The 25833-nt window shown below is 50.7% G+C and overlaps 1 protein-coding gene across 1 annotated transcript; it reads left to right on the top strand.

Annotated features, from left to right (window-relative positions):
- The first annotated feature begins 2622 nt into the window (after positions 1 to 2622).
- Positions 2623 to 25447, top strand: ARHGEF5 (Rho guanine nucleotide exchange factor 5). The gene is made up of 15 exons (XM_045792420.2): positions 2623 to 2747; positions 9216 to 12372; positions 12942 to 12999; positions 13422 to 13486; positions 13691 to 13944; positions 16567 to 16727; positions 17260 to 17412; positions 17661 to 17790; positions 18060 to 18134; positions 18570 to 18659; positions 19790 to 19947; positions 20544 to 20705; positions 22191 to 22261; positions 23897 to 24001; positions 24716 to 25447. The coding sequence occupies exons 2-15, from the start codon at positions 9228 to 9230 to the stop codon at positions 24871 to 24873; spliced, it is 4785 nt and encodes a 1594-aa protein (XP_045648376.2). The 5' UTR covers positions 2623 to 2747; positions 9216 to 9227; the 3' UTR covers positions 24874 to 25447.
- The last annotated feature ends 386 nt before the right edge of the window (positions 25448 to 25833 follow it).

Raw genomic sequence — 25833 nt, 5'->3', positions numbered from 1 at the left:
TAACATGGGATGATGTCTGGTCAGGGTGGAGCGAGCCCAAGGCAGAACTCAATGCCTTCCCGCTTTTAAAAAGGTCATTGTCATTCCTTTAGCCCTGATACCCAGAACTACACAGGACAGTTCCCCGTCCTTCCCCCTCCGTGGCTGGATCTCAAAGGCATTCTCTCCAATTAAAATGTCCCCAAATTTCAGAACCTATACTTTTTCTTCCCCCTTCTAATACAGCTTTCATTTAAAAATAACTTTATGTTGAATCTGCTTACCTTTCCCAACCCTTATCGCCTTGTTATTGTAAGTTTAGTCATTCAACATGCATAAGTATCAGGCACTGTTAGGAAAGGAAACTAACCCGTATGGAGCACCTTCTACACCTGTCGTAAGGTGACCTCTGTATGCTACCTTACTGAAGCCCCACAACAAGCCAGTGAGGCAAGTACTGTTAAATAGAATTACCCACATTTAAGACATGAGGGACATGGAGCATAGGAGGGTTAAGATGCTTCATTTTTGCATTAAGTGAGTGGTGAAGGCAGGATTCAAATCCACCCTGTCTGCATCTAAGTCTTATCCTCTTCCCATTGTATCATGCTATCTCCTCTCTAGGACTTTACAGAAGAAATATAAGCCCCAGTGAAATATCAGAATCTTAGGATAGGATGAAATGCCTGATCAGGAAACCCAGGCACCACGGGCAAGCATCCAGAAATGGAAAAGAAGAATAAAACGAGATCTGTGCTTTGCAAAGTGAAGGGAAGAGGAGCCTAGAGGATGGATTGGTCCCCAAATGTGTCCACCCTGCAGACAGAGATGCTTCCTGGGGGAAACCAGCCCCCTAAGGGATACATTTTAACTTTCCTACATCTCACCACTAGCTGAAAAGTCAGGTCCAGCCTGGTATGCTTAACTCTCTGGACGGTGGCCCAGAAGTCACGGAATCAAGGGTGGTGACTTAAAAAAAAACTGCCGAGAGGTCAGAGCTGGCAGAACAAGAGGAGTGTGTTCTGTGCGACCTGACATTCAGAGGAAACTAAGGCACAGAGAGCCTTCACTGCGGGGACCCAAGTCGAGATGGAGGGGAGCAGAACGAACAGCCAGGCTGGTTTCTGAGGCAGCCCCAGCACCTCCGACAGCATCGCCCACTCCCGGTAGGGTAGGCAGCGTGGAAGAACCGGGATTCGCAGGTTCTGCCCAAGGATTAGGAGTTTACTAACTCTGCTCTCCGCCAGAAATCAAGGGCCCCCTTGTGCCCTGGACTGAGTTTTCTCTCCTGGCCTAGAAAGAGAGAGTTTTACCTTAAACTCTTTGATTGACCACGCTCCCCATTCTTAGCCTCTCGCTGAGCTTAGGACCCTTGCTCGACCTGCCCTTACAGACCTGAACTCCTAATTCTGCTTTCCTCACTGCTTCCCCCACACCTTAATGCAGTAGCTTAGAGATGGCAGGAGGATGCTGAACTGTTTAGGGCTTGACCCTTCAGAGCCATAATGACCAAAGCAGCACATTCTTTGAACACAGAGATGTGTTCAGGACTTTATTGGAGAAGACACCATTCTACCTGAATGATCATCTATCCCAAAGTCTTCAAAAACCTAGTAGGCATGGTCAGCCAGGATCAATGGAGCAGTCAGTGGGCATGGTGATCTGGGCTTATCGACCATGGCATTCCCAAGAACAAAACAGCCAGTGAGTCTATTCAGATTCTACTTGGAAATCCCTGGGGTAATGAGTGAGGTGGGGGGGGGGAGTGATCTGACTAGAATGAACATACCAAGAATCTCCGTCCCCCTAGGTGAGGGATTCTTACTGTGTCTGTGTGGCTGCACCACAGAGCATTGTGGTTTTCTTTGAACTCTTTGGAGAGGCATAAAGACAGACCCCCTCAAGCATGGCCTCAGAGACCAACAAAACATAAGGTTTCCCTGCAAGAATCAGGAAAAAAAAATACAAGCATGAGAAAACTCGCAGGCCTGAGACACAGATACTTGAATACCTACACACGTCCTGGGAAGAATACAGAAGGCACACATACCCTAAGGTATAGAAGTCGACTTGAACTTTAAAAACACAGAAGCAAACAGCACACAGAGGAGAGACATGGCCATGCTGTTTTAGAGATGCACGTTCCTAGGCCCTAAGAGATGGAGACAGGTGGACATCAAGGGAGAGAAATGCGCACGGAGGCCCGAGGACAGAGCGCACAAACGCAAAACCTCAGACGTTCAGAGACACAGACCAGCCAAAGATAAACACTCGCGGCGCGCAGATCCAGACGCAGGCTTAGGTGGCGAGCTGAAGAAACACAGAAGAAACGCCCGGGCAGATCGCGGGGACACGCGCGCCTCTCGAGAGGCCCCCGGTGTCCGCCCCGCGCCCCGCGGTCCCGCCGCCGGCCTCGGAGCGCCCTGCCCCGCGCGCCCCGCGCCGCTCTCCCCGCCGCCTGCGCCCCGCGCCCCGGGCTCCCCTCCCGGCCCGCCCGCCCGCCACTTCCCAGCTCTGACGCGGGAGCCTCCTTCACACCAATGGGGCTCGGGCGCAGCCGGGCGCTGCCCCTCCCCCAGGAAGGTGTGTCCCGGGTTTCCACACCTGAAACTTCCTAGGAGAGGCAGATCCCTCCCTCCCGGCCGGGCGGGGAGGGGCGGGCCGCGGGTGGGGCGGTCGGGGCGGCCGGGCCTGCGTGGGGGACGGCCGGCCGGCGCCTGGGACCCGGAGGGGACTCTTGGGCCGAGACAGCATGTGACACTGCCCAGGTGGGTGCCCTCCTCCCTCGCGGCTCGCGGCTCCGGGCGGGCGGCTGTAGAGCCCCGGCGGAGGTAAGGGAGGGCCGGGAAGGACGCGAATCCGGGCCTTCACCCTGGGGCCAGCCCGGCGGGTTCGCGGGGCACGGGCTCCGGAAATGGGGGGCAGGGCAGATAGGCAGAGTTCGGGGTGTGTGACTGAGTACCCTGGTCTGAAGACGAGGGAAGCTGAAGGAAATGCTCTTGCCTGAAAAACTTGCTTCCGGCCTGGTCCCCGCCTTGGAAATGGGCACCCTGCCCCCAGATGTTCCCTGGGCCAATAATCAGGGCTCTTCCTTCAAAGTCTCCTGCTCTGGGGAAACCTGACCCCCCAAAGGGAGGAATAACTGAGATTCCCTTTGTGGCCCTATTCCCTATCTAGACGGATTTTGTTGTCTCTCTCTCTCTCTCTCTTTCACCCAGGCCTGGGCCTTCCTTCATTTACCTTGCTTTGGATTCGCAGACTGTGTATGTCTAAGTACACGCCTCTCCCTGTTCGCCAAGGCGCCTGAACTCTTAAAAATGACTCCTGCCCTGCCCCCACCCTATTTTCCCATATATTCCAAGAACTTCCAAAGCTTCATGTTAATGGTGACTTTGCATTCTGACGTTGGGGGGTGGGAAGGGAACTCTGAGCTGGGAGTTGGGGGTGTGGGTGCTAGAACAGGGCTAGTCTGAGCATCATTTATGGTTGTCTTCCAGCACGACTGTCCCAGGAGAGCTAATCCTGACGCCAGTGGGTTTTCAGATCTCAGGCCCTGTCCCCTTCCTGGATCTTGGATTCCCAAGACAGATTTGCGCTCCTGTCTACCTAGAAGTGAACTCTGGCCAGGACTCTTGTCAGATTGAGGGGGAAGGGTGTGTCAGACCAGGGAGAGAACTTTCTTTTCCACCTTCTTGCCTCCTTTGCTCCCCGACTTGGCATTCTCTGGTCTTGCATCCTTGGACTAATCCAGAAAGCCCATCTTCTAGCTAAACAGCTCCGGATGTGGCCTCTTTCTTAGGCTTCCTGTTTTAGCTACACCTGGAGTGGGAAGAAGCTCCTGGCCTAGGCCCTAGCAAAGTGGGGATCAGTTGTTAACCAGTCTGGGTTAACAGAAACTGAAGCCATGTCTACTGAGGGGGTTCTTGCGGACCAGGGAGGAGGAAGGATGGGGGTATCAATTCTAAGAGAGACTGTTTGGCAGGAGGATTGCATGTTAGTATCCTAGTGCGGAACAGGGAGAAGTCTGGAGGTATGCATAGGAATCCCTCACCAAAAACTGGTGATGTACTGTATGTTAGCTAATTGAATTTAAATAACAATTAGAATACAGTAATTCTAAATATAGTCAGGAGTTGTCATATATCAGGGGTCCCCAGTGTGTATGACTTCCCGTAACACTCTGTGTGACGTTGTCTATGGCCACGTTAAGCATGGCGTCTGTAGGATAGACAGGAGCATGTCATTCGTGGTGTTTGGAGTGGTCAGTCACTATATGGTGTGGACAAGAACGGGGTCACACACAGGATCATGGCTTGAACAGGAGCAGTGTTGCTCAAGTGTCAGTGGTGTAGACTCAAACAGGTGACTTACAGCATTTGGTGTAGACGGGGATGAATCACTGTGTCTGTGGAGTGCACAGGAGCTGGTCATTTATAGTGTTTGCAAGGTGGACCAGAACAAGGTCACCTCAGGGTCTCTGTTCAGGACACAAAGAGGCCGCTCACACTCACATTATCTCTGTGGATGTCACCAGGGCCACAGATGGATTTGTGGGGCATACATCAGCATTGATGTTCAGGGTCAGCTGATGGGGTCTACAAGACAGTGGATAACGTGGTAATTTCAGACGTTAGGGAACAGATAAGAGATGTTTATTACAGTTTTCATTGGAATGTGGAGCTTTCCTCAGGTGGATAGAACACAGGTGTTAGCAGTTAGTGGTCCAGAAAACCACTCTCATTTTCCTATCTTTGTAACATTGGGGGCAATAATGTCAAACAGTGAATAAAGCCATACATCTATATGGTGGTCTTATTTTCTCAATCAGAATGAGAACATTTTGATTTGGGAGGTATTTTCCTAATGTGAGCAGCAGTATAGACAATAGTGTAAATTCAGTAGTAATTTCAAGAGTATCGCAGTGATTTGTGGTATCAGTCAGAATATTCGAACCTGACCCTGCTGCAAAATCCAGGAGGCATGATCCTTAAAAAAAACACATGGCGCTCAACACCGCTTCGAAGAGCAAGCAGTGTGATGGGGAGGAGGGGTTATCTTTGAAATACAATTCTCGGTCTGATGATTAGAAATGGACAAGTGCTCAGGTGTTGGGGGGCTCCAAAGGAGATACTGAGCTCTGTCTCACACTGTATTACTAGAGTGACTTGGGGCTTGTCTTGAAAGAAGTGGCATGTGGCTGGGGTCAGCGGATGCAAAATGTTTCTGGTCTGGAGGAAGTCGGGATCAACACGATGCCATGCCCCGTCTTTGCCTGTGCTCAGATAAATAGTGATTATTCACCCCTGGTGGAGAAGGAGATGAGGAGGTAACTAACACATATGGGCAATGCAGAAAGGCTCCGTCCTGATGCCTTTATGCAAGTGGAACCGTGTTTTGCAGCCTTCCTTGAGCTTTCTCACGTTGCAGCTTTGTCATGCCTGATTGCAATCAGATCGCTAGGACAGGGTCAGGTATAGGGGGCATAGGGTACGTTCTTCCTTTGTGGTAAATGGTGGCTGAATCGGGTGACCACCAGTATTTCCAAATGGATAAAGGCGGTGTTAGAAGTAGGATCAGTGGGCTTGTAGGAGACAGACATGCATCGTGTAACCCGAACGGAACCGAAGATGTTCGTGCCCCAGGGCGCACAGAGATACAGCCCGAATAGAGAAGGCAGACACATGTATTCAGGGGCTGCTTGTTTTGAGGACTTGCGCTTGTACTTGGGTGTAGGGCCAGGACAGTACAGATGTGGGTGAGGGGAAGCTTCAGGCGAAGTCACACAGTCTCCTTAGGCAGGTAGGAGCCAAGTTTCAGAAAATGTTTACGGTGAGCAACTATAGTATTTAACGTGTGGTTGAGAGAATAGGGTCATGTCACAGTATCATCTAGTGATTATAGTATTTTGTACTTAGCTCTAGAAATAGGGAGCAAATCACGCACCGTGGCAGTTAACTGGAAAAGGACATAAAAGTCCTTCCACACAAGTATGCTTATGTTAGACACAGCTCTTTGCCCCATATAGATGGTATCTGCGTCTATGGGGTGGCCGGGAACTTGTCACACACTACATCTGCAGGGTGGCCAGGGACCTGTCCGTTTGGTTATGTCAGGCTGTATTGCATAGGAACAGCAAGGGCGGCTTATCGTGTGTGTGTGTGTGTGTGTGTGTGTGTGTGTGGTTGGGTGCTCGTGCAAGCGTGCTTGTGTAAGGGCATATGCTTGTGCAGTAGCTCAGCAAAACAGCAGGTATTTTGGGTGGTGGGCTTCCACGTTTGGCCTAGAGAAGACAAGAAAAACGTTCAGGTCCACAGGCAGCTGTGGGTTCCACAAGCCCCCAGGGTCTTCTCTGGGCCAGTGACCGGCCAGCTTCTCACAGCTGGGCTTCTGGTTGCCTATAGTAGACGTCAGTCAGGAGACTTTGGTTTGAGTCCCTCTGTACCATTTGCTTAAGAAGTTTGAGCAAGTGTCTAGGTTATGGGACCTCCAGTTTCCCCAACCGTAAGTGAGGCACATCTTCTGTGTGCCTCTAAAGGTCCCTCCGGCTCAGAAATCCTGTATTTCTCTTTTATACTTTGTCTCTCCTCAACGGTAATTACCATCCCTAACACTTCTGTGACCCTCAAATTTCACAACATACTTTTTAATGTTACTTAGTTTTCATTAGAAATCCTTACAAAGAAAGAATTTAAACCCCTGTTAAAGATAAGAAAATGGGGCATTCAAGTAAACTAAATGATTTCTACGATTGTCTAAAATGACAGTGAGCAAAATTAGCAAGATACATACAAGGCAGAAGTAAACACTGAGCAACATGCTTTTAACTCCGTCTTCTCCCCTTCCTCACGCATGCAGTAGACCTTTGTGGAGGGCAAACTCAGCTGCAAGCAGGGAGACAGAGCGCTTAATATGGCAGCATTTGTGTCCTGTGGAAGCTCATGCTCCAGTCCGGAAAATAGACATTAAATATGTAATTACAAGTACAGCGAGTGTGAGAGAAGCAAAGGGTGCGCTGGGGCAGAAGAAGATTGCAGCCAGAGGAACAGCGCACCAGGAGGCCTGCGGCACAGGCATGGGCGGGGGTGCTCAGAGCTGTTGAGGCCCCTGCAGGGGAAGGCAGAGGTCAGGTGTGAAGGGCAAATAACCCAGGCTGTATATTTGGGTTTCATCCCAGTGGCAGTCAGAGGCTACTGGAGAATTGAAACTAGAAGTGGGGCACTGAAGGATCCCTCCTACGCAGTGTAGAGGATGCCTTGGTTACAGGGCGAGGGGAGCTGTGTGGAGGCCAGCGGCCAGGCTGTGCCCCAGATGCAGTGGCCTGGGTGAGACAGGACCGGAGAGCGCACCAGGGTCCGGTAGTGCAGATGGAGAGAAGTGGACAGACTCAGGGGATAAGCAGGAGGTGGGCTCAGCGGGACTTGGCAGCACATTCCATCTGGGGAAGGTGGGCCAGGAGGGAAACAAGAATTATGTTCCATCATTGAAAAGCATGTATCGATCACGGAGTATGGGCCAGGGATTGTGTAGGTGTAGACAGTCGAGCAAGATGGATGTAGTTCTTGATCTGGTGAAACTTACCACCTACTATTTGGGATAGATGATCAATTGAAATACATACATAATTGTAATTGTATAAACGCTGTGAAGGAGAAGTGATGTGAATGAGAGCTGGAAAGTCCAGTCCTCTGGAGAAACTTAATGGAGCTAAACCAGGAACATGTGGTTCTCACGAATAACAAGAAAGAGTGTATCCAAAGGCATTAGTGTCAGACACGGACAAGAACCACCACACTAAGTGTCCTTTGGCGTTAATATGGGCGATTGTGGGGGAGGTGGGCAGTTTGGTGCTTAGTGAAGCCGGGATGGAGGCGGGTGAGATGTGAAGAGGTGAGGACCTCAGGTATGAACAGTTCCTTCCACAGTGTAGATGAGAAAGCCATGGTCATGCTTCAGTTGTGGGATGGGTCCGACAGAGAGGGGTGGTGGGAGAAGAAGAGAAAATCTATCGCATAAGGTGACCGAAAAGACAAGCTAAAGAACGTGGTGTGTAAGGGGAGGGACACCCGTTGGGCCATCAAAGCGGGAATGGGGAAAGCAAAACTGAGGGCACTCTGAGTTGCCAGGAACTGAGGCAGTCCCCCTCTATGGGTTTCCAAATTCTTTGCAAGGTGGGAGATGATGTTTTCTGCTGGAAGTGAGACGGCAGAGGAGAAGGTCAAACTTTTAAGAAATGATGGGGAGAGTTTACAAGGTTTTTGAAAGCAGGGGGCAGTAAGCTGGTGAGGGGAGCACAGTGTCATGGACCTGGCTGAAGGGGGTATGCAATGTGTCTGCTACAGTTCTAATCCAGTAAGTCTAGTTATCATTCTACTTTACAACAGCTGCTTTTTTAAAATTATTTTTTTAAGATTTTATTCATTTGAGATAGAGAGCGGGGGGAGGGGCAGAGTGAGAGGGAGAAGCAGACTCCCCGCTGAGCAGGAAGTCCGACGTGGGGGTCGATCCCAGGACCCTGGGATCATGACCTGAGCCAAAGGCAGACGCTTAACTGACTGAGCCACCAGGCGCCCCTACAACAGCTGCTTCTATAATGGAATACAGAATTGCCAGTTAGTTACAAGGCTCTGCTAGATACTATGGAAAGTAATGAGTCAAGTCCAGACTGCACAGAGGGAGGTCACTCCACTTGAGTACCTTGGACACTGGCTACGGTGGCCAGGAGGGTTTGAATGCTCTCGGCAGCTTTGGAGGAAGATCCCCCTTCTTGCTTCTCTGGGCTGTTGGATCTAGGGTGTGTCACTCACGGTGTCTGGGAGTTATACAGGACTGAGTCATGCTTGGTGTCCAGAGAATAGACGGGGAGAGACGGTATGACATAATACAGTCTAGAGAGTAATGACCACTGGGAGTGCTCCGTGCTCTTTGACAATGGTCTTACGCTCTAATTTAATCATTTATTATCTGTCTCCTCCACAAGACTGCAGGCTCCATGAGGACACAGTCTCGGCCTGTCTTGTTTACCACCGAATGCCCTGCCCTTAAAGAGGTCACTTGGTCAATATTTATTAGAAGAATAAATCAGTGATACGTTACTTACTCTGTTGAGTACCTTTTGTCTCAAAGAATGACTTGAAATAGAACCAAATCAATGTCCCACTCTTGTTCTCTAGGGTCTGTTCCTTTGATAGGTAGAAGCAGAAAGAGTGATGAAAACTTTGTGTTTTATTCCTCTTTAGGGCTCAGCCCTGATGGAGGCTGAAGAGCCCCAACACGGGGTCTCGACTCCCATCCCTGCCTTAGCAGAGCTCAGTGTTACCCTGCAAGCTCTCAGGAGAAGCAGTCAGACCACTGCCTTGGGGCCCGACGCTCTAGAAGGTTGGGAGCCATCCTCCATGTGGGCAGAGGGACGCAGACTCTCGGACACCCAGCAAGAAGATGTAAGAGATGTGAATAGCTGTGCCACCGAGAGCATGACCTCCTTCCCTGAGGAAGCCCCTGCAGGTGCAAAGACCAACCAGGAAGACTCTGTGGGTGAGACAGGGGACCCCCCAGAGCACCAGGAGGCAGTGCCTCAGAGCCCGAGCATTGGACAGGCAAGGACACCAGCTCCTGCAGAACTCAGGGCCTGCCCTGTTCAAGGTGAACATCCAGACATGGTCTCAGTATCCAGTCAGCTGGGTGGCAGAGTAGAGATGGAATTTAGGCCAGAACTCACTTCTTTGATTGGGGGAACTGGACATGCAGAAGAAAAGGAGGAAGCTTTTCCAGACACCTCTGCTCAGCCCGGATTTGGGCCTTCCTGTGAAGAGCACACTGCAGAGACCCACGAGCCAGGGCACTCGGTCAGGCAGGGGGAAGAGCTGCAGTCTACGGAGGCAGCAGAAAGTCCAGGGAGAGGGGGACTCGTGTGCCTTCTGGGCACCGAGGGGCTGGAGGAGCTGGGACTAGCGGAAGCGGACTTCCAGGAGGAAGGAACTGTGGGGAAGGATGGGCATTTAGGGGGGCAGGAACAGGGGGAGCAGGTTAATGGTACAGAGGGAGAGCAAAGGCAAAAACAGGAGCAGATACAAGGTGACGTGATGCTTGCAAAACAAGGAGAAAGAATGGGGCTTTACGGGGAAGTGGAAGGTCCGCACTGTAGTGAGCAGGAGAGGAAGACCCAGGGCCCGCGAGATCTGCAGCAGGGAGAGGAGGGGAAGAGCGAGTTGGGGGGCCCAGAGGAGAGGAGCGTGGATGCTCAGAATGAGGAGGAGCAAAGCTTGGTGGAGAGATCAGGGAAAGTAACCGGAAGGCAAGAAGGTCAAGGTCTTCAGCCAGAAGTGATGTCAGTGGAGGGGCAGGAGGAGGAGTTGGGGAATTGGGATGGGGACCCACTGTGGGAAGAGGACAGAGAGGGAAGTACAGAAGACGGGAAAGCACGTGATGGTCCTTCCACACTGGCTCCGCTAGCCCCTGAGGTCTCTTCTCCCTGCGACTTGTTTCTAGACACCTGTTACCCCATGACCAGTATTCCTGGGACTCAGAAGGAGCCTAGGGCTGAGGAACCATTCCCTGAAGCTCCGGCTCCTGCACTAGAGCCAGGAGGATGGTCCTGCCAGCCCGCTTCTTTACCTGGCTCTTTTCCTGCTGGGGAGTCACCTGACCAAGAAACAGCTCAGGATGGTCAGCGGGAGGGATCCGAGCTGGGCAAGGGGGCGGCGTTCAGCCAGGGAACCGAGATGGTCTCTGCCGGTACATCTGTAGCTCCTCCAAGGACACCAGATTCCGCTTCTTCCAGTCTGGCCGACGTCTCCCCAAGTACAACGACATCAGCATCTGCCAGCCCCCTAGTTGCCTCTCCCAGGAGGGAGCCCTCTCTTGCCCTACCTTCCCCAGAAACCTCCAGAGCATCTCTTTGGACTAACAACACATCTAACTATGGGGCTTCTGAGACTCCCCCAGCTGCCCTCTGTGGCTTCCTGACTGCAGAGGCCACCATGGAAATATCCACCAGCTCCAACTGGGCCAACCTTCAGAGCCCCCTATGCCACTCTACAGGGGCTGTCCAGCACCTAAGGAGCAACTCCTTTCCAGGCTCTCACAGGACAGAGCCAACTCCGGACCTGCTGGGACTATCACTTTCCTTCTCCCATTCAGAGTTGCCCCAGAGGGCCCCCAAACCCGCCATCTATGGCTCTGTGATCCCAAGAAGGGACAGGAAAAGTGGTAGGGACTGCAGGATCATCCCAGAATCCCCTAGTTCATTATCTGCTCTGGGGCAGGACTCTCAAGAATTCACTTCAAATCTGGAAAGATCCAGTCCTGCCTGTAGCACCCAGCCATATGGCTTCCGACACACTTCAGCCTCTGCCCCAGAGTCTCCTGCCTATGGCTCTTCCCCACCCCTTGTCTCTGTAGATGTGAGGATCCATGAACCTCTGCCCCCTCCTCCTCCAGAGAAGAGGCATGTCCACCCCGCCATGGTAGAGAGAGACAGCCATCTCCACGCAGGAGTTCCCACACTGAGGCGGTGTGGCCATCCTCTTCCATTGGCCCCAGGTTCAGGGCTCCATGGCCCCCCCAGAGGCCCACTTCCCCCAGTTCCTGACCCCCTTGTGGCCAGGCAGCACCGACCTCTGCCTTCTACCCCGGACACTCCCCACCCTACTCAGACCTGCTCCCGCAGGTTGAGATACAACAAGCCATTACCCCCAACTCCTGATTTGTCCCAGCCCCACCATTTTGTTTCTTCTTCTAGTAGTCCAAGGATCTACAGGCCTCTACCCCCTGTCCCTATTATGGATCTTCCCACTGAACCACCCCCGTTACCCCCAAAGTCTAGGGGGAGGAGTAGGAGCACTCAGGGAGAACTCATGAATGCAGGGGGTCAGGGCAAGCCAAGGCCTGTTTGTCAAGAGCGGACAGTCTCCACTCCCCATTCTGTTGGACGTACCTCCTGGCCCCCGGCCATGGGCCGATCAACAGACTCTTTGGCCTCCACCAGCAGGAGCAAGAGTGAAGTGTCCCCTGGCATGGCTTTCAGCAATGTGGCAACCCTTCTAAGTCCCTCTTCCCCAACCACACCCTGGAGTCTGGAGCTCCAGGGACCCCCCTCTGAACCAGGACCCTCAGAAGAGTCTGAGACCTCTGCCAGAGGATCTTTGAGAAGAACAGCCCCTCAGGAAGGAGCCAATGGCCTGAGGAGGTTGGATCTAGGCCAAGCAAGGCAATCAGAAAAACTCAGCCATCCCCATCTGGAGAAGGCATCCAGCTGGCCCCACAGGCGGGACCCAGGGAGACCACTGGAGAGCAGCAGTGGACAGGTTGCCGATCCTGGTGAGGGATCCAGTAAGCACAAGGGCTGGAACCGGCAAGGCCTGCGCAGACCTTCCATCTTGCCTGAGGGCTCTTCAGGTAAGCAAGGACCAAGGATCATAGTAACACTCATGTCGGACCAAGCTTTCGCCAGCTCTTACCACCTTATCCCTCTTCTGTCCCCAGGGCCTCTACTGTCCCTCTGGTGGCTTCGCTCATCCACATACCCAATGTCAACCCAGAGGGAAGCCCTTGGAAACCTCTCTGGGCTCCCTGTAGTGCTCCTCCTCCTCCTTCCCCTCTATCTCTGTCACTCAGCCGTGGTGGTGCTTTATTGTGTACCTGTTTTTCCCAAGGTTGTTGTGGATGTTTCCCCTCTCCCCCCCACGACACACACACTTTCCAGGTACTAACATCTGCTTGATGTCCTCCTACTAGTAGAGAAGACATCCTCTTCTCGCCTAGTTCACATCCGATGCCGGGGATGGGGACGTACCCGGTAATAGTGTCCTCAGTGCTTTCTACTTTGGCACTGCTCTGCTGCACAGACTCCCAGTTGAGCCCTTCTCTTCCCTCAGATGCCTACATCTCCTGCTTCAGGTCTTACCTTCTTGGGCTTTCTGAACGTCCCTCTAAAATCTCAGTGACTTCACCATTTCCATTTCCAGATACAAGAGGTCCAGCTGTAGAAAAAGCCCTTGGCCCTTCAGACACCATTGTTTTTCGGTGAGTCACCTTCTCTCCTAACAGACACACTTAGACTGTCTTTTCTCAGGATACTGAGATTTCCATTTGTTGACAAGGGTTCTGGGGTGCTGTGTCTTCCAGGGGTAGGGAGGGGAAGAGATGTACACCAGGATTCCAGGGTAAGGGCATCTTTTCTCTACCTGGGTGTTAGCTGGGTCTGACTCTCCTGTCCTCCTAGGTTCTTTAGCCATGAAATAACCCCCCTGTAAAAGTTCAACATGACATCCAAAACAGCTCTGAGCTACCAAAAGTGGGTCAGGCTACAGCTTGCCTCTTGAGGGGATTAGGCCCTCACTGCCCAGCACACGTCCCAAAGGTTGGAGGCTAGCTCCTCTACGGTCCCCTGGGGCGTCTCTGCATCAGTGGCCAGCAAGCACCGAGAGCCCTTCTTGCCTCCACAGGGAGAAGAAACCAAAGGAGGTAATGGGCGGCTTTGCAAGACGCCGCTCAAAGCTCATCAACTCCTGTGAGTACCTTAAACAGAAGTAGAGACCCATGTGGCATTTTGCCCAAGACGAGAGCTCATGGCTTTCCTCAGTGGGGCTGTGATCTCTTCAGGGAGACAGGATTTCCAGGAGAGCCAGAAGCAGCTTGGTGGCTTCTGTCTTTATGCCTCAACATCCCTGTCTCCCTAATTCTCTCCCTCCGCCACGCTTCTTCGCCCCTGTAGCTCAGCTGCTTTACCAGGAGTACAGCGATGTGGTTCTGAACAAGGAGATCCAGAGCCAGCAGCGGCTGGACAGCCTGGGGGAGGTGACTGGGCCCGCCTCCCCCCGGCAGCCCCGGAGGACCCTGGTCTCCTCAGAGTCTTACCTGCAGCGCCTGTCCGTGGCCTCCAGTGGCTCCCTGTGGCAGGAGATCCCCGTGGTGCGCAATAGCACCGTGCTGCTCTCCATGACCCACGAAGACCAAAAACTGCAAGAGGTACCCAGCGGGGCGGGGGTGGGGCGGGGGATGGGCCTGCAGGAGGGAGAGCAAAGTCTCCTCCTGATTTCCTACTCACTGCCACCACCCCCAGCAAGACCAGGCTGTCCCCTCCACACTCACCACACGCCCCGTGCACGCCGCGGCTGTCGCTCGTCTCCACTCTGATGCGTCTGGATGGCTTTCGGGATGTTAGCACTGGCCTTCCTCCCCACTTCTGCAGGGCGTGGGCTGCTCCCTCCTACCTGTTATCGATGGGGTCTCACACAAAGTGACCATCCCCTGAATTTGTTGGGAGGAATGTGGAATTAATCCCTTCACTGCTGCTTCAGGCTAGACTAAAATTTCCCTCTTCACCTGGGGTTCCACACTACCTGAAGCTTTTCTCTTCCACCAAAGCATATGAGTGGCTTTTTGCTGCATCCCCGGCAGCTGTCCTGGGGTCCACTGGTCTCATACGGGCTTTGGAATCCCCATCAGTCTTGGCTCGGTCCTTACACCCCGTGGCAAGACTGTATTGGAGGCTGTTTGATGTTACATTATTACCATGAAGGTTTCACATGGAGAGCTTCTCTTAATAATCAATCTGAAATATGGATTAGAACCTCTCTTCCCAGGAAGACAATGTGGCATCATTGGAACATGGAATCATGTTACATATTTGGGTTCTGGAGTAAATGACCCGGTCGTGGAGCCCACTTTACTCTTTGCTGACTATTTAACTTTGGCCAGATCACTTGATCTTTCTTTCTATTTTCTCATTTGTGAAACTGGGTCACAAAAAGGATAAGTGCCTAGTACATAGCAATCACTCAAAAAATATTTACTACTATACTTTGATTTCGTCAGGCCAAGCTGGGTTTGAATCCTGGCTTCACCACTTGCTAGCCGTGTAACCTTAGGCAAGTTCTATAACTTCACCAAGTCTGTTTCCTTGTCTAAAACTTGAGGATAGGTCTACTTTCAGGATTGCTGTGGTGTAAGTGAATTATCCGTATCTGGCTCTTGGCGTGGTGCCTGGTACAGAGTTTGATGTATATTAGTGCCATACTCTCCCCCTTTCGGAGGCGGGAAGGAGTCAGATGTTGGCCAGAAGGACTCAGGGATAAACCAGTTGAACAGAGGCAACTATAAAGGTTGAGGTTTTTTGAAGCTCAGACTTGGGGGCCTTATACTGACCTCAACTTTTAAAGCACATGGAGGATATGTAGAAAATCAGTGATTGCCCGATACTTATGGACCAAACAACAGGAGAGGTTAGAAACCCCAGCTGTCTTTCAGCAACTCCTGAACACGGGGAAGTCCATCAGGCCTCCCAGGCCGGCTCCGTCTGACGTTTCTGAGAAGAGAAGCCTCTGTGCTTATATGCACAGTCCTTTCATAAAATAGTATTTCTGGGGTCTATAAGGTGCTCACACCAACCCCATTTCTTTTGACTGTCACAGCATCTCTGTGTAGGTACAGTGACCCACACAAAAAGACAAAAAACCCGAGGTTCAGTGAGGTGAAGAGAGCCGCACCAAGTCAGTCCGTGAATGTTGGAGCCTGTACTCAAGTGCGCCTTCAGCGTCCCAGTTACGTGTTGGTGTACGTGAGGGTCTCCACCCAGGGGTGTGTGTCTTCTTTCTCTCTCTGTCCCTGCATCTACCTTGAAGCCGCAGGCTTGGAGGAAGAGCATGAGCGGCCCCGCGGGAGGAGGACAGGGCTGTGAGCCGTGGCGCCCCCTGCTGGAACCTCCAAATAAGTTCTCAAGTGCTGGACCATCCCCATGACACCACAGCAGCACCATCTGCTTCTCAGATATCCTGCTTCCTCCCATTTCTCCTCAAACCCCAGATCACCTTCATCCCCTAAATCTGTCCTCTTTCAAAGGGCTCTGGCTCAGTGAGTGAGTCCGCCATTTCATCCCCTAAATCTGTCCCTCTTTCAAAGTTCTCTGGCTCAGTGAGTCCGCCGTTCGGTCCGTTACCAAACTCAAAAACTGAAGCATTAAACTGTGATTCTGGCTACTCTTTCAGCCCCCTTTTCTAGCAAACAACCAGGTAATCTCCTTCCTAAATAATTAGGAAGCTGGCCTACCTCTCCCCACCCCCATGGCCGTTCAGACCTCCATCTGTCACCTGGAATGACTATGGCAGTTTCCTAACATGGCTGCCTTGCCCCGTCTACTCTTTTCTCCACATCGTGCTCAGAAATAACCTTTATAAGAACCCAATCTGATCAGGTTATTTCCCTACGTAAAGCCTCTTTTAATCTTCCCATGGCCTTAGGTCCAAAACGTTTTACCTTGTTTATGCAATCCTCCAGACCTCTCTCTTTGCCTCCCCAGCTTCATCTCCTGCCACTACTTCGGTATAAATACTCGGTTCCAAAAACACTCCATTTATTTTATGCTTCTTGAAAGCATCCTTTTCTCTTACACGCGTAGGGGCTTGGACACGTTCTTGTCTCGAGCTCCAGTGCTCTCTCCCTCTCCTGACACCAGGTTAGGCTCTGATGTGACTGTGAGCTATGACAGGAGCTGCCTTGTTCCCTGCTCTGCCCCTAGAATGTTACCCAGTGGCTCACGTACACTGGGGACTCGATACCTATTTTAAATTAATCTCCTCTCCAACCTCTCAGGCCAAATTTGAGCTGATCGTGTCGGAGGCCTCCTACCTACGCAGTCTGCATGTGGCCGTGGATCATTTCCAGCTCTCAGCCCCGCTGCGGGCCACCCTTTCCAACCAGGAATACCAGTGGCTCTTCTCTCGTTTACAGGACGTGCGTGAAGTCAGCACCACGTGAGAGTCCTCTTCTCCCAAACACCACTCCCTCGGCCTCAGTGTCTTTAGCCTGTAAACCATTGGTTGTTTTTTCCCCTCTCTCTCAGCAGCCCTCTCATTGCTCCGTTCACGATTGCCAGTGCTGTGGGAATAGTGAGAGCAAAGACGAGGAGAGGGTGTGTGGGTGACAGATCCGTTCTTGGATCGACAAATGAATGGGAAGTGCTTCTTGGGTTGGGGACCGGATGTACCGTAGGCAGGCGCTGCGCTGGAGATGGGCCGTGGGAAACGGGTAGAGATCAGAAAACCAGAACAGACTCAAAAGAAGAACAGGAAATGGAATATAAGGATCAGAGGGTTCTATCAGGGGCAAACTAGGGATTGCCTTGGAGAGAACTCTAGAGCATAGCAGGGGCACAGAGCTAAGAACGGTCAATAGAAGTTACTGACTAATAGAAGGAGGGAGTCACAGACTCAAGGTATAGAGGGGTCAGCCACCTGCTCTCGTGAGGCTCCCGAGTCTCAGGAGACTTGTGTGAATGCTGTGCAGGTTCCTTTCAGACCTGGAGGAGAACTTCGAGAACAACATCTTCACCTTCCAAGTGTGTGATGTCGTCCTGAACCATGCTCCCAATTTCCGCCGGGTCTACCTGCCTTATGTCACCAACCAGACCTACCAGGAACGTACCTTCCAAGGCCTACTGTAAGACCTGGTCCCCATCCAGTCCCCCTGTGGGCCCTGCAGTAACCTTGCCCTGAAACCCCCAAACCCCGACCCCAAATAGTATCCCCAAAGCACACGTTCTTGTGCCTGCTCTGTGGTCCCACCCCCACCCTACCTTTCGGGTGCCCCCGCCATAGACATTCCACTGCATCTCTACTCCCTGAGCCTTCACTGTGTCCCCAGTACTCCCCGTGTCCCTCCTCACTTGAGGCTCGCTGCCCACACAGGAACAGCAACAGCAGTTTCCGAGAGGTCCTGGAGAAGCTGGAGAGTGACCCCGTCTGCCAACGCCTTTCCCTCAAGTCCTTCCTGATCCTGCCCTTCCAGCGCATCACGCGTCTCAAACTGCTGCTCCAGGTACCGCGGTCCCCCTTTGGGCCTCTCCCCTTCACCCGAAGGGGATAATCTCAGGGAGCCCCAAGGCACGGAACTGCCCATTCCTTTGCCCCTCTTCCACACCCTGTGGACGGTGTGAACCTTCTCCCCCCTGCCCACACCCTTCTTCCTCAGGGTGAATTTGATGCAAAAATTTCGTTCTTGGACTTCATTAGCCGACCCTCAATTCCCTCTTCCTGTTTTCCCATCCCTTCTTTCCATCTGCCTCCTGCCTACTGTTTGTTCTCTAGAATATTCTGAAGAGAACACAGCCTGGCTCTTCAGAGGAAGCAGAGGCCACAAAGGCACATCATGCCCTGGAAGAGGTAAGCAGCTACCACCCCCGCTTAGACCCCATGACTGGCCTTCACAGCATGACTCCAGAGAGCACAGGACCGTGCTAATGGGATTGCTCAGCTACCCCAGTGTACCCACCAAACCTCCAAACACCCTCCCCCCCCAAACCTCCCACCCGGTCTCCTTCCCACACTGAGGACAGTCCACACCAAGGGACTATGCTCTCACTACCACCATCCCGAGATTAAATCTTACCTTCACTCCACCCAGTAATGTCCTGTCAGGTCATACGAGGTATACCAGAGGCCTGGAACTTCAATTTGATGCTGCCTTCACACAATCCCAGCCTGCCAGGAAAAAACGGAGGCTGTCACAACCACCCTCCAGATTTCTTGCAGGGGACTCCAAGGTCAAAGCCTCTAACGCAGTGCTCTTCCTGTCTCCTCACCCTGCTCGACACGCAGCTGATCCGGGACTGCAATAACAATGTCCAGAGGATGCGACGGACGGAGGAGCTCATCTACCTGAGCCAGAAGATTGAGTTTGAGTGCAAAGTGAGTCAGTCCCTTGCACCCCACCCCGTCTGGGAAGCTTCACTTAAACATCACCCGCAGGTCACCCTCTGATGTAGAACCATCTTGCTCGCACGGTCTCAGTCTCTGCCCTTACTTCTGCGTGCCTTCTCTTCCATCCTATTTCTGGGACACCCAAATGTCTTCAATCTCCCTGATATGTTATTAAGTGAAAAAGGGTAGACACAGACCTGTGTGGATTATAGCATGTTATCTTTGGTGGAAAAGTAGGATACAAACCTGTGTCTCTGTCTGCTTGTGTATACCTGCAGAAACCCTAGAAGGATACATGGGAACTAATGGACAGTGGTCATCTGAGGGGGGGGGTTCCTGAGGGGGAGAAAGTGCATTTGGGAAGTGGGCAGGTGAGGGAGAACTTACCAGCGTAAACCTTTGTAAAGATACGTTTGTTGCTTCAGCCATTCAGTATTTTATCAAGTCTTCACCTAGTCTAACCAAAGCAACGTGAAATTAACTCCGAATAGAGGACCAAGATCTCCCATCAAGATGCAATGTAAATAAACATTCCACATTCAAATTCCACCTCAGAGCAGATACCGTCCTTGCTTCCCTGGAAGAGCGGGAGAATCCCTGAGCCACATGTTAACTGTAGTCCAATACCCTTACCTTGACCCGACTTCCAACCCCAAGCAGACCCCACCCAGTTCTCCTTATATGACTCCAGGTGCTCCTCTCAGGTCTGTGGTTATAATCAGAGAAAGAAAGGTCAGAACTGCCCAAATCTTTTAACTCCTAAGACACACAGCATCCTGTTCCCTGCCTTATTTCCTCACATGCCCCAACTGGGGTCTGCCAAACTCCCTTCAGTTCACGCTTCCTGGGCTGAGCTTTCTCACGTAGTCACCGTCCTGGGTTGAACCTTCCATTTGCCTGAGCTGTGGACGTGCGTGCTGCACAGCACAGACAGTGGTAGGTAGGCTCCGAGAGGGGCAGTCTCGGCGGATGGGTTATGAGCAGGACGGAGGATGTGGAAGACGTGAGTGTCGGTGGTGGAGCTCATGAGGAGAGGCATGGTGGGGAGGGCAGGACCGAGGCAGGCTCGCGCTTGCCCCGTCTGTGACAGTGCCTTTCCTGTCTTCCCTACACTATAGATATTCCCGCTCATTTCGCAGTCACGCTGGCTGGTGAAGAGTGGAGAGCTGACAGCCCTGGAGTTCAGCCTCTCCCCAGGGCTGCGGAGGAAACTGAACACACGTCCAGTCCACCTGCATCTCTTCAATGACTGCCTGTTGCTGTCTCGGCCCCGAGAGTCAGTGACTAGAATGGGAAGCCATAGTACAAGAGGGGAGTGGGATGAGGCAAGAGGGCAGACTCAAAGGGGCAGAAAAGGCTCATGTTCCTAGAGGAGCCCTTCTCGATGGCTCGACCCATGGAATGCAGGTCATGGCCTAGAGAAAAGAAAGAAAGGGGATCCCACCAAATTCTGTCACGAGATCACATGGCAGGACTCGTACTTTGTTAAAGACACAGAGCAAAATGTCGCAAACTGGCTTACCGCATTCTCAAATCGTTTATTTGGGCTGGACTCAGCCTTAGCCTAGATGTTCTTAGCCAATTCCAGATCCTAACTCTTTGGTCCTAAGGGCTTAGAAAATTTATGTTGGTTCTATCTCTCCAACTCTTTAAAGTGGCGAAGTATTCATTGCACTAGACATGTGGTTTGCCAAACTGGTGACAGATCCCTGGGGACTCAGGAGCTACTGTCTTGGGAGCAAGGTGGCACCATCTCATGGTTTTTATGAGAATTTGCAAGCTGCAAAGGATAGGGATTTTGAATCCAAAGATACGAGGGTGGACGAAGTCTGACCATTGTAGAGTCGAGTTGACAGGCATTGTATTTTGCAGGGGTAGCCGATTCCTGGTGTTTGACCACGCTCCCTTCTCCTCCATCCGAGGGGAGAAGTGTGAAATGAAGCTACATGGGCCTCACAAAAACCTCTTCCGACTCTTCCTGCTGCATAACGCACAGGGCACCCAGGCCGAGTTCCTCTTCAGCACTGAGACCCAGTGAGATGGGGCTGGGCAGAGGAGCTGGGGGAGGGAGCGGGGGAGGAAGGACAGCTGGGAAGGAAGTGGGGCCGGGGCAGAAAATGTGCCCAGAACACAGCCACAGCACTATTGATTCTGTTCCGGACTGGAGAACCTCCCTAGAGAAACCCAAACCCAGACTTTTAGAGCTAATAGACAACTTGTAAGAGATGGTGGGAAAGGGTACAGAGCTGCTACCAAACTTTAGCATCTGTGTTATGTTCTTCAGTCAAGAGGGACAAAATCTGCGAACAACAGAGAAGAGATGGGCTGGTATGGAGTAACTAGAGAGTTCAATTACTGATGTCCTGAGTGAATGGCCATGTGTATAAGCCAGAAACTCTTCAGTGTCAAAGGCTGGTGGACATATGTGTGAATAAGACAAGCACTGGGGTGTCTTTAGCTTGCCTTCCTCCCACCTTCCATCCCAGTCCTCTGTTGAGCAGAAATCTATAGTGTTGAGAACTTTGATTTGCTCATCTTTTTAATAATAATAATAATAATAATAATAATAATAATAATAACAATAATACATTCACACACAGATACATACATTTTGGAGAGTATTAAAATAATACCTGTAAAATCTGGTACAAAATGCCTAAAATAAGGAACAACTACAAGACTATAGCTACTGTTGCTGTTATAAGAGATATTAGAAGCTTCTTCCTTAAAAAGTTTGACATGACACCAAATGGTCCAAGGATCCCTGTGTCGTAGACACTTTTCAGCTTTGTCTCTTGGAAGACACCTCAGGGTGGGGTCAACTGTACCTGTCTTCACTTATGGAACATAGAGGCTGATATAGGGGTTTATATACAAAATGTCACCAAAGTCAAGTAATCAGATACAGATTCATGTTCTTTGTTTAGTGTTTTGGGCGGCATCTTCCTGGAATAGAAATAGTGTCAGCTCGCAATGACTCCAGTGTTTTTGGAAGCAGAAGCTAACATAATACAAAATCCTTCAGATAATTACAAAATTAGTTTGGGTTATATTGCATGACCAAAAAAATAGTAGATATATTTCCCTGACCTAATTACGAGTACACAATAGTTTTCATCTCTGAGGTATTTGATGGAAGGGAGGTAGGCAATAGAGTTTTGAGAATTATGCAAAGTGATAGAGGGAACCTAAACTGAGATGAACATTTTGCTCCATACAAAACGGAACATCTCATGTGTGTAATTGACAGTTGCCATTACGCCCCCACTTGAAAGATATGCCATTAAGGGGATAGGCTTGGAAAGACAAGGAGAAAAAGGGTGATAGACACAACATACAATTCAAGCTCTTATGTTTCCAAGCAAGCAAAGTCCCATTGACTTTTGTCCTAGATGTCATTGAACTAGACTTTTTGAACCAGACAAGTCTTTCCCACAGTCATTTCCCTTCCCCATCATTGGTCTTCATCCCACACCCCAGAGTTGCAGTTGAGGCATTGACCCTGCTTTGTTTTCTCAGAAGTGAAAAGCTTCGATGGATCTCAGCCTTGGCCATGCCCAGAGAGGAGTTGGACCTTCTGGAGTGTTATGGTGAGTGAGGGGATAAGAGGGAGAGAAAAATGGCAGGACTGGAAGTCACCTTTGCGTGTAGAAGTTTAGGAGGCTGGGTGGTAACTCTGAGACACTCCCACTTACTGCTTCTATCCAGAATTTTAGAGTGGAAGTCTGGCCACTGGAGCTTAAGCACCTGAGATGACCCACTTAAAACTACTCACCACAATGGTACTGCCTCCTCTTCCATATACTTTCTCCCTTGGGCAATAATTTGCTCTTTTTCAATATTTATCCCCTTAAGTCTATCCTGTTATTATTTTGCTTAGATTTCATCTGCTTAAAGGTCTTGGGGAAATACGGGGAGAAAATAGGGCTGGAGTGGGAACTGTGGGAGAATAGCAACCTAGTCTATTTGTCTTAACCACACTCTCTCCTGTACAGAATGACCTGAGACCAGGTTGCCCTTAGCCCACGCTGCCACGTGCCCACAGGTAGCCACAGACACACACACATATTACGAATGCGTCTTGCATTCATGTGAAGCCTGGATTTCTGGGTCTCATATAAGCCCCACACTTGTCCTCTAGCAAGAATTCCCTATTTGGTATCTAGAGAGGAACTGAACTCAAAGGAACACTGGTAACTCAAAAGAACAAACAAATACAAGGAACCTTGGAAAAGGAAGTAGGAGAACCAGGCTGTAAACTGAGTTCTACTAACTTGTTTGCTATGTGACCCTTTGTCTGCTGGCCTTCGGGTCCCCAGTTGGAAGGAAGGCAAGATGATGATGCTTCCTCCTTCGCTGTCATCTCGTAAATGGCAGAAGGAGATAAGCTCTAGAAAAAGAAGTGCAGATGATAATGCAGTGTTCTGTTTGTTTTCTGAGGGAACCAGCGAAGTGTGGTAATGTAGAAAGAGCGATAAACCCACGTAAGATGGAATGCTTATGGGTCAGGAGTCCTCTGAGGCTTGTTATCTTAAGCTTCCAAACTATGGAAATTTCCTCTGGTTCACAAAAGTACTGAGATAGAGAAAATCCAGAATTCCCTGAGGAATCACCTTGATCAACCCAGTCATTTACAAGTGAGGAAACTGAAGCTGAAGGGGATTAGGCACCTTATTTGGTCATACCTGGGGCCCCTCGACTTGCATCTCTTCCAGTCCCACCTCTGGTACTGGGAAGGAAATGAAGAGTGAGTCACAGGATCAGATTTTACAATCTGTTTGGGGAGGCAGAGCGCATACACAAAGCAGTTGGATAAGAGGTAAATGGTTTGGCCTGGACGATTAGTTTTAAAGGAGTTCAGAATCCATTGAGGACTGAAGAGTCAGGGAAGGTAACAGAGGGAAGATGGGTCTTCAGCAGAATGTGGGTATTTGTAATAACGAGTCATAGAAGGTGGTCACAAGGTATTTCTCAATTTATCTTCCCTGGAGAAATAGAATTTTTGGTTCTTTAATATTTCGGTATTTCCATTTCCTTTTCGACCATTTTGTTTCCTCGTAGAGGATGAAGATTTTTCGGATTGTCTCATTTGTTTGTAACTTTCTAAAGCCTGAACTTTCTCTCTCCCGAGTCCTCCCAACCTCCCAACCTCCCCCTGTAGTTCCCCCTCAGTGTTCCAGTCACTCGCCTTTCCTAACCTGTCTTCGCGCTCTTCTCTTCCAAAGACTCCCCACAAGTACAGTGCCTTCGAGCCTACAAACCCCGGGAGAACGATGAGTTGGCATTAGAGAAGGCAGACGTGGTGATGGTGACTCAGCAAAGCAGCGATGGTAAGAGGGAGAACCCGTGAGTAAGCTGGGCGTTGGAGCTGGGGTACTATAGGTGGGTGTATTTGTTTCCTAGGGCTGCATAACAAAGTACCACAAATGGGGTTCCTTGAAACAATAGAAGTGTCTTCTCTCATGGTTCTAGAAGCCAGAAGTCCAAAATCAAAGTGTTGGCAGGGCCATGCTCCCTCTGACACCTCTTGGGGAGGATCCTGCCTTGCCTCTTCTAGCTTCTGGTAGCCCCAGGTAGTCCTTGGCTTGTGGTAGCCTAACTCCAGTCTCTGCCTCTTCCTTATGTGTGTGTGTGTCCAAATTTCCCTCTTTGTATAAGGATACTAGTTATATGGGATTAAGGCCCACTTTACTCAAGTATGACCTCATCTTACTTTACTAATTACACCTGAATAACCCTATTCCCAAATAAGGTCACATTCTGAGGCACTTGCGGTTAGAACTTCATATTTTGAAGTTAGAACTATATATTTTGTGGGAACACAGTTCAACCCATGAGAGTGGACAAGGCCCGGGAGTAGGCAGCTAGAGACCTCGCCAGACCTAGAACAGCCAGGGTTAACAATTGGGAGGCCTAATTTCCCGTGCTGGGGGCTCTCCAGTCCTTTCAGCCTTACCATTCAAAAAGTTTTAGGGAAGGAGATCCAGGAGGAGTTATTATGGGTCTGTCCCAGGTAATTCTTTTCACACACCCTGTGCCCCTAGGCTGGCTGGAGGGCATGCGACTCTCAGATGGGGAGCGAGGCTGGTTCCCTGTGCAGCAAGTGGAGTTCATTTCCAACCCAGAGGTCCGTGCACGGAACCTGAAGGAAGCCCACCGAGTCAAGACTGCCAAACTACAGCTGGTGGAACAGCAGACCTAGCTGTTTTCTGGGAGGAATTCCCCGAGCATAAGGACAGGATGTTCCTGGAAAGGGCTGGCCCCAGAACCCTGCAACAGAGGCCTTCTGTGGACCAAGAAGTAGACCTTCTGGAAACTCGAGGACAAAATGCAGCTACCAGTCGCTAGTCCCAAACCTCCTTTCTGTGCTTTGTGCTTGGTGGAGGGATTTTGAGGGACTTTGCACTGGACTCTGAGAATCTTTTCTCATGAGAAAAGGGACAAGTGGGGCCTAAGCCAAGGAACTTTACCTCTACTACCACATAGTACTTAAACATTCTCTGTTTCCAGAGTGCAGATTCAGGGCTGACCAAAGTTTCCATCCTGGCTACAAGTTAAACAGAATCTGACCTCAGTCCACTGGAGGGAGATGTTTAAGGGGGATTAGCATGTCAGATGAGAGGGTCAACCTGGTGACCTCTGAGGTATCTTCCAACTCGAGAGGTTTTCCATAATTATTGGTGTGTGGTCAGGGCATGCATCTGTGGGATCTATGTCTGCTGGTGACGATGTGAGGGGAGTACTCTCTCACTCTAATAAACTTGGCACTTCTCTGAGTGTTTTCTTCTCAGACTCTTGAGCACTGAACAAGGTACGGAACGTGGAATCCCATGACGATTCCAGGCCACTTGATTTAGGTGCCATGAAAGACCAAGATGGTGCCTAGGTCATGGCAGATGCCGACTCTTGCTTTATGACTTGCAAGAGTGTGGGCGACTTTTCTATCTGTCTTGGCCTGAGATGTTGTAAAAGGACTTAGAAGGAACTGATGAATGATGAAAATCCCCTTCAAACCTTCTTTTTTATTGAACCCATAAGCTAAGGCATAGGTGAGTTTGAGTGGATTTGGAAATCCTACTCAAACCATTCACGATTTTATATTTTGACTTGAATTATGGTGAAGGTATTTTCCCAGCTGTTTCATCCTCTTTGTGAAAAGCAG

This window comes from Ursus americanus, chromosome 3 (genome assembly GCF_024610735.1).
Source record: "Ursus americanus isolate L20-20 chromosome 3, mUrsAme1.1.p, whole genome shotgun sequence".
Taxonomy (NCBI): Eukaryota; Metazoa; Chordata; class Mammalia; order Carnivora; family Ursidae; genus Ursus; species Ursus americanus.
Note: the sequence above shows the minus strand (reverse complement) of the source record. Positions and strands in the feature narration are given on the sequence as shown.

Excerpts from the sequence above, each read along its gene's own strand:
- ARHGEF5 (XM_045792420.2), top strand. The coding sequence starts at position 9,228 with ATGGAGGCTGAAGAGCCCCAACACGGGGTCTCGACTCCCATCCCTGCC. Across the intron at positions 17,791-18,059 it reads GTCTCAAACTGCTGCTCCAG|AATATTCTGAAGAGAACACA; the intron begins GTACCGCGGTCC and ends TTTGTTCTCTAG. Across the intron at positions 18,135-18,569 it reads CACATCATGCCCTGGAAGAG|CTGATCCGGGACTGCAATAA; the intron begins GTAAGCAGCTAC and ends CTCGACACGCAG.